This window comes from Lichenostomus cassidix, chromosome 18 (assembly GCF_008360975.1).
Source record: "Lichenostomus cassidix isolate B80296 chromosome 18, HeHo_3.0, whole genome shotgun sequence".
NCBI lineage: Eukaryota > Metazoa > Chordata > Aves > Passeriformes > Meliphagidae > Lichenostomus > Lichenostomus cassidix.
In genome coordinates, this window is record NC_139498.1 from 2,968,839 (window position 1) to 2,981,169 (window position 12,331).

At 46.4% G+C, this 12,331-nt stretch overlaps 1 protein-coding gene across 6 annotated transcripts in view; it reads right to left on the reverse strand.

Annotated features, from left to right (window-relative positions):
- RPTOR (regulatory associated protein of MTOR complex 1) overlaps positions 1-12,331 on the reverse strand; it is a 97,378-nt gene that overhangs the window by 49,880 nt on the left and 35,167 nt on the right. For all 6 annotated transcript variants that reach the window (XM_085077466.1, XM_085077465.1, XM_085077461.1 and 3 more), the window contains exons 8-10: positions 7,862-7,962; positions 6,819-6,963; positions 117-192 (exon numbers count right to left, since the gene is read on the reverse strand). In XM_085077466.1, the coding sequence (XP_084933592.1) occupies positions 117-192; positions 6,819-6,963; positions 7,862-7,962 (322 nt within the window). The remainder of the gene's footprint in view (positions 1-116; positions 193-6,818; positions 6,964-7,861; positions 7,963-12,331) is intronic.

Genomic DNA, 12,331 nt, shown 5'->3' on the forward strand with positions numbered 1-12,331 from the left:
TTACAATTTTTCAAAAACATAAACCCTTAAACTGCACTAGCAGAAGTGATGAGCTGAACTGAGGTGTAGAGAAGGGATGAAACTTGGCTCACGTCTCGAGACATTCCCCAACTTACCCTGAAGGCAGTTCCTTCCTCGATAATTGTGGGTAACTGGGAAAGGCAAATGTCAACAGCAAGGTCCCAGGCTTGCCTGGAGGGAAGGGGAGAGAGGGAAGAGAAGGCATTAAAAGTTATCTGTAAGGAATAACAAGGGATATTGAAATTCTGACCATACAAGGATGTGGACAGTGTTGTCTGACTGGCTTAGAAGTGCTCAATATTTCCTATTTTCAGGGAGGAATGGGCAAAACAACTAAAGAAATTCTCTGCAGCACTGGAGAATGTCAACCCAGAGGGCCTTTGAGGTAAGTTTTACTACGCAGAAGGAAAATAGTTTAGAGATCAGAGACAACTGCTCTGTTTTTGGCTGCCCACAAAAGGATTCTGGGGGTCACTCACTGCAGCAGCACAAAGAGAAGATGCTGAGCTCTTCACAGTAATTTTAGGTAAGCAGCACTAATACTGCAACAAAAATGCCCAAAGCAGCCCCGTGAGGTCAGATCTCAAAGGGTTTAAGTGTTATCTGAAAGAACAAACAAAAAATGTAAAAAGAGATTTGAGTAGATTAAAACGCAATCTCTTTTTTACGCTTCTAAAAACAGGCTGTTAGAAACCAATGGAGCCACACAGCCAACGTTACTCAAACCATTCAAACCTCTGCCAACGTTACTAAAACCATTCAAACCTCTGCCAACCTTCTCAACTCAAACCCTACTCAACCTTCCAAAACAAAAACCACCAGCATGAAACCCTAACATTCCTGCTCTCCACAACCAAGGGCTGCTGTTTAATGACAACTGTGGAAGAGACTCTGCTCAAGTCAAATGCTTCAAATGTTTTTCCAGCCATTCCAAACCAGCCCTGAAATGATTCTCCAGCCCTTCCAAACCATCCAACATGCTGCTTCTGCTCTGTCTGTGGAAAATACAAATCTTCCCAGCCAACAGACACCAACAAACAGGTTTGCCCAAAATAAAACTTCCCTTTTTCCAACCACTGGAACAGCTGTTCCCTCCTCAGAGCCTCAGGGCTGCACACAGGTTACACACAGCTAACTCAATGTGCTGGCAGAACAGACAATGGCATCAAACACGTGTTACAATAATTACAAGATTCAAACCAAGCCACAAGTGAATGGGAAAGGACTAAATCCCAGGGGGTGGGGAGAGGAAGACAAGGGAAAGCAGTGTCACAGGGCTGGTGACAGTGATGGCTGGGGGGATGAGGAGCAGTGATTGACAGCTTTAATATCCCAGAGGGAAGGGGAAAGGTGGATGTGCTGCCTGAACTCCCATCACACAAACAAGAGATAAATTTGGGAGCAGCAGGGAACCAGGATGGGTGCTGCTGCATCCCACAAGTGATTGATGAAAGCCAAGCCAGAGATCAGTGCAACCCCTCAGCAGAGATTGCTGTCTGCAAAGTGCTCTGCAAGATATGTTTTCCCTGCATTTGGGACAAAAAGGGCTCAGCATCATTCTTCCCTCCCTCCTCACTGTTCCAGTAACTCCAGATCCTCCACCCTGACAGGGTGACACCGTGATGTACCCACAGGGTGACAACCCTGTGAAACACCCCACTGCTTCAACTTCAGTAATACTATGAAAGAAGGTGTTGAAGAGAGTTTTTTTGTAACACTACCTTGAACTAATTGCTCTGCAGACACAAAGTCAAGATCTCTCCTTGGCAGGAAGATTAACTTGGTTAAAAAAAGTGATTTTGCTTATCCCCAAGAAGTAAAGCCAAGACAGCACCACAGCAGGAATGGTCTGTGGAGGAAACTGATCCAGCAGCCCCACAAGGGATCCACAGTAGGAGAGCCAGCCCCTCCTGCCTGGGAGAGCAGGACTCTGAGGGGGAACAGTCACAAGGCCCAGGCACGACTCCATCACTGCACAGTGCATATCAAACAAGGAAAGTGCTCCCTGGATCCCAGCACAGACACTCCTCTCCCACAATACACACTCATGGATTTCTCTTTGCATTTTATTCTCAATTTTTCTTGGCCCTTGAGTCCTAAGCCCCATTTCTCAAGCCTCCACATCTGTCTCTAGGTGGAACTCTGTCCATCTCTCAATCCATTCCCCACTTCAGTCCAACACCCTTTTACTACACTAGGACTGTTTAAATGTTTAATAATTTAACATGAACTCATCAGCTGCCTCTTTGTTCCCAGAGGTGCTGCACAGTTTGGACTTCAAGCAAAGAACAGAAGGCAGAGTCCCAGCCCTGCTCAGGGACTGGTTTATTGCCCAAACCCACAAACTGCCAGGCAATGGAAACCCCCAGAAACACTCAGAGAGCAGAAACTCAGCCCAGTCAGAGCTGTGTGTCTGTCTGCACCCACGGGTACCCATTAGCTGGCAGCTCACGGAGGCTGATTTTCTTACACTCAAATTTTCATGGCTGACTCAATGTCTAACGCTTTTAACTCTCATGTCCCTTTTCTTTTTTTAATAACGTATTCTTGACGTCTCTTAACATTCTCTTTTCCTCTGGGAATGGTGTGTATTACCTGGCAGCACACATGTACCAGGAACAGGAGTGTTCCTGCCTGGAGGAGCAGCTGAAGGGAGGCTGAGGCCATGTGCAGTCCTGGGGCTCAGGGCAGCTCCTCCTTCTGAACCCTATTTCTGGAGCCATTCAGTATTTCCGAGCTCATCAAGTCTGTTGGACAAGACTCTCCACATTTGTTCTGCCAGTCCAATGCCAGCCAAGCCCTGTGTGACTCCAGCCCCAGCTCACCTGTGTCGCAGTGACCCTGTCACCTCCCTAAGCTGCTTTAGGACACAGCTGGGAAGCTGCTCAGACCAGCTATTTTTAAAAAAATAGTTATTGCTATGAATATTTGGCACAAGCCTGAAATCCTTTTTTTCTCCCAGCACATCCCCCTGCTCCAGCCACAACTTAGAGCACAGGCTTTGCTATTTCCATCCTACATCAAAGTCTCTGTAGTCCGATAATAGGACTTGGAGATGTTAAGACTAACACATAGACACAAAAAAATATCTGGTTACGGTGTAATCTGAACTAATCTAATCCTTCAAACGTCAAACAGCTCCAAATACCTCTTCAAACAATCACTTTTTTCTTGCAGAGCCCCCGAGTGTTTCAGTGCAGCTCCCTGAGGCTCATTTCCCTGAGGGATGGCTGAGCAGCCCTGATCCATCCTGCACTCTCCCGTGCTGCTCCACCTGTAATTGGGTTGCTGCATTATGGTTTTGTTTTCAGCCAGAATCTCCAGCTCGTTGTATTTGCAGTACATTATGACTCCTTTCAACCCGAATTTCATGGCCTGCAAACACACCATGGTGTTTCTATTAGGGATGGGTTGTAGCTCTTCCAAAGCATAATTAAGGTACTTGGGGTTTAATATACGACCTGCGTTAGGAAATATTTCCAAACGCATTATTAGGTCTTTTCAAAGGCCATGAATAAAAGCAGCTGGCAACAGCAGTAATGCATAAACCCTAATCCATCACAGCAGAGATCAAGGTGCTGACAGAGCTCTGTTCTCATGCACAATAGGCAGAATGAACAGCAGAGCCAGCCAATCAATGGATATTAATATTAATGTTAATATTAATCCTGTATTAGAGCAGTGCCTGCAGCAGCCAAGACCCTGAAGTGAGAGGCACCACAAAAACACAGTCAGCCCATGCCCCAAGGGACAGGGCTGAGCAAGGAAAACTCAGAAAGCCAATAAAAGTAGGAAAAACAGAAGTAACATGTCAGATTCTGCCAAAGAGAACACGGCCACAGAGACCAGAGCTCTCCTGACTCCAAAACACAATGCCCTTCTTGGTGAAGTGAAGAGACTCATGGGTCAAATATTCCCTCAAAAAATAAAAGTTTTCACTTATCCTCAAGTTCCAGCTAAAAAGAATACTGTGATCTCCCAAATGAATTGGCCAGAACACCGACTTGGAAGGTTAAAATTTTAAAAAAGCTGTTTTTAAGAGGACTAAAGCCAAAGGCAGAGCAGCTCCTACCTGCAGCAGCCTCAGCACTTCTATTACACCTGTGCCAGATCCCCAACCCAGGAGCCACCCAATGTGACTTGGGGAAAACTCCAACAGGCAGAGATGTGGGTAAGGAAAGGAGACAGAGAGCAGAAGTTGATTTAATGCCCCAGAAGAGGCAGTGGGAATCACTCAGGAGGTAAATATTGATGCTCAAATATAAGGGACTTTTTGCAGTGCCACTCCCACCACATGCAGATCTTGTCATGGCAGCCAGACTTGCTCCCCAAAACATTGCCTGGGGATCAAAAATCTGGGGAAAGTCTGGAAAACTCTGCTGGATTGGCCCCTGCCCAGCACTGCAGACCTTGGTTCCACGGGATCCCCACAACCCCCTGCCTGGAATTTCATCCTTTCCAGCACCCTGTGGCCAACTCCCCTGCCCTCATCTCATCACTCAGCCCACCCAAACTGTAAAATGGGTCTGCAGGTTTCAGATCAGGGATCCATTAGAAAATTCCTGAGAGAAAGGTGACAGACAAGTGATTATTTTTAGAAAATACTTAAGCGAGCCCTAAATTAGTTTCTAAATCTGTCCTTACTAAAAGTTCCTAATAACGCACTGAGCCACCTCGGACAGAAGTGGAATTTTCCCCTTTGCTGGATTTGCTACAAACTGCATGTTTTTTGGAGGGCACTGAATAAAGTGTGTCAATTCCCTGCTCCCTTGCTCTCTACTTCACCAGTGTTTGGGATTCACAAGGAGAAGAGCCCTTTGTGTAATTGTTCTTAAGGAATTTCTCCTGGTAAATCCTAAAAAGCAGCACCAACGTGCTGTGCTCTGAGGGGCTTCACAAAGGTGTCTCCAGCACCATCCTGCAGCTTCCCAAAGGAATTTCCAACACCATTCTGCTCCAGGACAACCACACTATGAGCAAACAAAATGTGTTTCTAGAGCCCATCACGTTGCCATGCAAGTCAGAGAGATAAAAAAATGGGATCCAGGAGTTCCCAGTTTCATTCCTGGGGTTCAACCATTGGCAACACCAACTCCAAGTAAAGTCATATTCCCATAGGTAACCAGAAACATAGGCTTTTAATAGGCTGGCAATAAGAATGAATTATATTCCTATCAGGAACAGAAAATATAGATTTTTAATACGCTGGCAAAAAGCAAGCTATAAATAACTCCAGAAATTTACTGGTTTAATTTTGAAATTCCTGCAACACCGAGTCCTACCCTCCTGCACTTGGAAGCTGCAGCTGATGGCTGGAGCTCTGCCACATCCAGCAGCAGCTCAGAGTCACCACGGGCACTTGGGCAGCTTTTCCTGCTCTGCTCTTACAAGTGTCCCAGCCCCCTGGTGACACTGATAAAACAGCTCACCCTGTTCACAAATGACTGGAGCAGTTTTCCTCAGAAGCTGCTGATCCAAAGCACTCAGGGACGTTGTTTGCCATTGCTGAACTTGGAATGCTCAGCTGCCCAACTGCTGACAACTCCAGCCAAAGGCTCCCTGATTCCCTCCAGGATTTTCAATAATTAAAGCAGCTTTGTGGTACCAGCAAATGCCTGCTCGGTGTCTGCCTGCACCTGCAAAGGCTCCTGGGGCTCCCTGCTGCCAGCCTGCCTCCATCCCCTACAGGAACCACGTGGGATCATGGAATGCTTTGGGTTGGAAGGAACCTTAAAGCCCATCCAGCCCCACTCCTTGCCATGGGCAGAGACACCTCCCACCATCCCAGGCTGCTCTGAGAATCTGAGTTCCTCAACGCTGCTGTCAGTGCTACACTCATTCATCATCTTCCCTTCATCCCTCCTCTACATTCACCTTCCTCCACATTTTTATGGAGGAAACCTATTAAAAGGATTCAGGAAATGCAGGTAGGTTGAACCCCCTCAGCTGCCTTTACTTGTCACTCCCTCAGCCTTTAGCAAGGCTCTGCTCTGTCCCCCAGGAGCCCCCTCAGTGTCACTGTACCACTCTGTACTTGGACCAATTTGGTGCTGCTCTATTAATCACACTGAGTAAGAAAATAAAAGCCAGCATTTTTGTTATTACTGTTATTATTATTATTTTTACTATAATTGTTCATGGGACATTGCTTTGATAGTCAGAAACTACATTTAAGAGCTTTTTGATAACTGTGCCACCTCCATTTCCATTAATCATCTTACAAGCAACAGTAAAAGTAGAGGAATGCTGCAGCAGGAATTTCTTCAACTTCAGCAATGCAAGTTATCTTTCCCTCAGGCCCTTGGCTCTTCCCATCCTGCACAATCCCAAGGGATCAGCTTCACTTTGGGAAAATGAAGGCAGCAGATGACCCATTTCTTTGATATTTGGAGTGAAAGATGACAGGGCTGGACTGAAGCTCCTGCACCACAGAATTACAGGATAATTATGAATGCCCAGAGCAGAAGCAGCTTTGGAGATGGGTATTAGGCTGCCACAAGCTGTTCCATTCCTGATCCACTGACTGAACCAGGGAAGCACTGCAGAGATTTCAGTGGAATCATGGAATCCTGGAATGGTTTGGGCTGAAAAGGACCTTAAAGTGCCACACCTACCATGGGCAGGGACACCTTCCACTATCCCAGGTTGCTCCAAGCCCCATCCAACCTGACCTTGGACACTTCCAGGGATCCAGGGGCAGCCACAGCTTCTCTGGGAATTCCATTCCAGGGCCTCCCCACCCTCACAGGGAGAAATTCCTTCCCAAGATCCCATTCCAAGCAGTGCCTGGCACTTACCACATGGCATGCATGTAGGTGGGGGGCAGTCTGGGGCTGCTCACGGGGGTGCAGTTGTAGGATCTCATGATCCTCTCTGCCAGCAGGAAGTTACGGAACAAGCTGGCCACGAGCAGGTCCTGCCGGAAGAGCTTCTGGAAAAGATCTGCCAAGAGATTGCAGGAGTCACTACATGCACATTTCAGCACCTCAGGTAATGTGCAAAAAGGGTTTAAGACATAACACCATGTTAATGTTTTATTCCAGTAACAAGGAATCTCCAGCAGTTTTGCAGGGACATTATATGAGAACAATGAAAGGGAAATTCTGCCTTCAGAGCTCCTTCAAAGCACCACAGCTACTCCATTCTACATTAACACAATTAAACCCTTTCTACCTCAGGTTCTTTTCTGCCTTTTCTGGATCAAATCCCCCTTTTGGTGTTTCATTTCAGCTCAGCCTGACTAAGTTTTTGGAAAATTACTGAGGGAGAACAAGACCTCTGTGTACTGTTTAATCAAGAACTATCCATCTGTTAACTGGCAGTTTGATGTGCTTATGAGAAGCCAAAATGAAGCTGAAAAGATAGCAAATGTGCTCTCTTCTACAGGGCAGAGAAGAATTGATGCTGTGTGAGCATTAGGAAGAGGAGGGTTGGAGAACTGTTGACAAATTTGGCTGCCTGTGCTCCAGAAGCACCAATTCAGAGCAGAACAGGGGTAGAGAAATGAGGGATGAAGTTACTCATGGGAAGCAAAACTGCCTTACCAGCAAAGAGGAGAAAAAAACCCCTTTATTTATGCTACTAACCAAGGCTGGAAGAAAACAGATTGCTCTGTACAAATACAGTAAGAAAGAGAATTATTCAAGCCACAACAATTGTGTTAGCACAGAAAAACCTTTTCTGGGTTCTAATGATCAGGTCTCTGCAATGCTCTGGTACAAAGAACAAATAAAAAACAAACTAGCTTTCAGATCCATCCTGATCTGTTCTTCCAGGTTCAGGGTTTAATTTTCTCCTTATTTCAGTGTCTTGTTGATCTGACTCCTCATCTCCCCCTTACCTCTGGGCAGGACATTCCAGGCAATGGTGTCTGTGATGGCTGTGAAGATCCAGTTCAGCTCTCCCAGGGGAGTTCTCCTGTCGTTCAGCCTCCCAGGAATCCTGCAAATGGGGAAATAAAACCCTCAATAAAACCCCTGTTGTTTTGGGCTACACTCATGCACACTTCTGAGGCTTTGGAATGAGATGTGGAGAGAAAGGGACTCTTTGCTGTAATGTTTTCCTTTTACATGGAGATTCAGCAAGTGGTAAACACAGAATAAAAGCCAACACACTCCAAAGAAACACCAGTTTAGCTGGGAGAGCCCTGGGCATTTAGACATGATTATGGACAGGGAACTGGGCATGGATCAACATTACAAGGAGCAGCAGGCAGAGGAGATTGGGCCTTGTATGCTGAGACTGGAACTAGAATGTTTTGCCAAATATTCCCATTTTGGCATTAATTTAAACAGAGAAAAACCAGGATATACAGAATATAAAGGATGCAGAAAAAGCTTTGAAAACTGAATCAATGTAACAGAATGAGAGATTTAAGGTCATTCTATCCATCCTACCAAGGAACAAAGTTAACAATGTTGGGATAAATACCTACAACAGAAATCTTGGCGCCAACAAATACTTCTCACAAGTGGAGGAAGGAAGAAAGAAAGAAAGAAGAGCACTTGACCACTAAAAGAAAGAGAAGTGATTCAATCCTCAACTCTCCAAGGGTTGAGGCACAGCCAGCTCAGAGGAGCAGGAGCTTTGTGACTCCTCTGAGTCGCAGCCTGGGGACATTCCATAGTCTGAGACATGCAGAAGGTCAGAGAGGACAAACCAATTGTCCCTCTGGGCTTCACATTTATAACTCTGAGCACCAACATCCCTGAGACAACAGCCTGGCCAAAGCACATTCACTAAAGGAGAAACAGCATTGTTCCATCAGGCTCTCCAGAGCTCAGCATCTTGTTTTTGTAAAAAGGTCCTTCAAACTGTTTTCATCCTGAAGCTGAATAAACTTCTCATACAAGGACAAACCAGGGCACCACAAGGCAACCTGATTGCTGTGATGGAAGAGCTCAGGTGACAGCCCTGTGACCCAGGATCAACACACACTCCATTCACTCAGGGAAGACAAGAGTTACGAGTTCTTCACTCTCCTCAGTTCCTCCCTCCATCCTGACCAGCTTCCCTAAACATGCTTGTCAGTGTTTATTTGCTCCTCATAAAAACAAAGACAACAACAAAAGAAGGAAAAAACTCACCCAACAAACCAAGACCAACAGACTGAGTGCTGGGCTGCCTTGTTAATAACCAGATGCACAATATAAAATATACAGCCTGGCACTCCCAAGCACAGCTCTGCTCCTCATGAGAAAGTATCAGGAATAGGATGTGGAAGTTTCAAAAACATGCACCGACCTGGTAAGACATCCTATGGATTTAATCCTAATTTAACCCAATTTCCTTTCTGTGACAAGTTTTTAAATATTAGAAGTATCAGGACCAACACAGGAAGCCTCTCTGTGGCCACTCACTCCTCTGACATGTGCAGCAGCACCATTCCCATGCAAGTTCAGAGGCAGCACATTCCCCTGTATAAATACAGTTCTAAACCAGCCAGAAATTAACATCTTATAAAAAAATCCTGTCTGTCTTGGTAACAGAGGAAAAATACACATCTGTGAAGCAGTGTTTGCTAACGGATCCCCCGGAGCGAGCGCAGGGAACACGAGGCCACAGAGGCTCTGGTGAGGATTCCCCGTCAATATTTGCATTGCAGAACACCCTCTGCAGCAGAGCAGAGCTCCCCAAGCCAGAGGGGCTTACTTGGGAACCAAAGGAATCCTTGCTGAGCTTCCCCAGCAAGCCAGACACTCAGCTCACACCGGGTGACAGTGACTTTCATGGCAGTTTTCAGTCATCAGGAGGAATTTCTCCATGGAAAGGGTGGTCTGGCATTGGCAGGAGCTGCCCAGGGAGGTGGTGGAGTCCCCATCCCTGCAGGTGTCCAAGGAAGGAGTGGATGTGGCACTCAGTGCTCTGGGCTGGTGACAAGATGGGGATTGGGCACAGCTTGGACTTGGTGATCTCAGGGGTCTCTTCCAACCTCAGGGGTTCTATGTAAAATCTCCTGACCTGGCAAGAGCTGCTCAGACAGGACCCACACAGCTCCTGTGCTCAGAGACATGTGCCCACCACAAATCCAGGGATGATCCAGGTGTGCTATGCCTGGGCTGGGAAAGCTTGGCAAACTCTGAGGAAGACAAAGGCTCTGGGCTGATGTGCAGGAGCTGCAGAGCCTTCGGAGCAAGGATGTGAGCGCAGAGCGTTGCCATGAAAACCATTCCTGGGAGCAGCATCCTCACTCTGCATTCACAACAGGCTGTGCCTGCACTGCCTGAGACCCTGTGACAGCAGTGACAAAGGAGCCACTCCAGCACAGCAAAACATGAGTGAGTGAGGAAGGGAAACTCCTCACCTTCACTCCTGCAGAGCCCAGAGCTACCTTGGCTCCCAGGGCATTGAGGCACAGCAGCCCCTTGGCACTGGGGCCAGGAGCACTCACTGAGACACTGAAATCAGCTCTGACTGCTTCTACTGAGTTTTCTACAAGATGATCTAGGGGCTGATCTCTTGGGATTTTCTTTTCCTCCTTCATCTTTAAATTGGCTTCTACTGAACCATCACCCATCAATACTGAACAGACGTTAAAACATGAGCAATTTCCAACCCCTGACATTTGATAATGCTTCAAGTGGAAACAAACATTAATTTTAGTCTCACATTTGTTATTTCTGGTGACTTTTATGGATGTGGTGCTGGTGCACGACAGCCTGGAGCAGGCTCTGCTCTGGACCAGCCACACCAGGACCTTCTATGTCATGGCATTCAGAGGAGTCCTTTGTCACCTGCCAGTGAGGGACCAGACTCCTCTGCAGAGACAGTGACACTGAGCTGGGCTCAGACCCATGGGCTTTTCCTCAGACTGGCACAGACTCTCGTCTAAGCAGCCCCATCTGAAGCAGGAACAGCTCTCAAGGCTTTTTTTGTTTTCCACTTCTCAGGGGAATTTTGTTTAGAATTCCCTCCTTCTGCATGATGGACTCAAGTTAAAAATTCCAGGAATACCAGATATCCTTCCTGGTCCCCTGAGAGTGGGATTTCAAGAGAGGGAGCCCAATGCAGCAGCAGAGATTAAAGCATCCTTGTCCATCCCTGATTCTCAGCACCCAGTTTTGAATTCCCATTACCATGGATTTATTCCCATAAATCATTCCTTAGGGTTTTTTCCAAACTTTTTAAAAAGCAGAACAAAGCCCAGTTCATGTTACTCAGCAGCTACACCACCAGCACAGATGATCTGAAGTCTTGGGATCAAACAGAAAAGTCCCCCCAAGGCAGCAGGAACATGGACAGACATGCTGCCAACAAAAGGTCTCACAAAGTGGCAGCCAGAAGTTCCCAAATTCCCAGTACTCCACCAAAATTCCTTTATATTTTGCTGTCTGGCTCCAGAAAAGATCTTTATTTCTAATCTAAGGGATTGTTTTGGCTTCATCTCTGAAGATCAGTGATGGAAATGCACATCAGGATCCACTACACGTTCCTTCATCAGGATGTGGGCTGAGCCCAGATAATTGGAAATCGGAGCCCTTCGGAGAAGGTGCAGCTTCATTTAGCCTCAAAGTCTGCAAGCTTAATTGCAATATAAACTCCTTCTCCAATTTTAAAGACAACTGAATTATAAATTACAATATACACATAGGCAATCCAGGAATTATTCCAGCTCTATCTCGAGACTGTAATAAAAATCTGTGTTTTCTATAATTGATATAAGGATCAAATTAAGATGATGAGGTTTAAATATTTGATATCCACAGGAAGCTGCTGCTGGCACCCTTCCCCTGAAGGAGACTGTGACACACACACACATGTGCTGTGGCACAGCACACACCAAGAGCACTGAACAAAAGCCTATTTCTGCCAGGAAACCTCCATTCAAAGAGGATTTAACACCTAGCAGCACATCCGAGTGCTCTGCGAGGCTGAGCTGCCTGGCTCAGACCTTCAGCGACCTCACCACGTCTTTGATTAGAGACACTCTTGTAGCAATTGTTCATTAATTAACACACCACAGCCATTGTTTATGCAGTGGCCTGAGCTGGCCTCAGTCTCCTCCTCATCCCCAAACCTGTGCACACATCTGGCGCTCCGAGGTCAGCTCCAGGAAGGTTTCCTTACTGCTTCCCATCTCTTTGAGGTCACAAGAAACCCAAACCCCAGCACACTTTCCCCAGAGCTTTCAGAGAAAGCAAAACCCAGGGGTGGATCCTTTCCCTGAAAACCACTCTGACACCTCCTCTGAGACACAGTATTTGTCTCTGCTCTGTCAGTTGTAAATTGTACTTTTTTTATTTTGGTCCTGTGAGTATTTCTGGAATACAGCTTTATACAAATTATCACTTACCTTCCCCAGCTGAGGGGA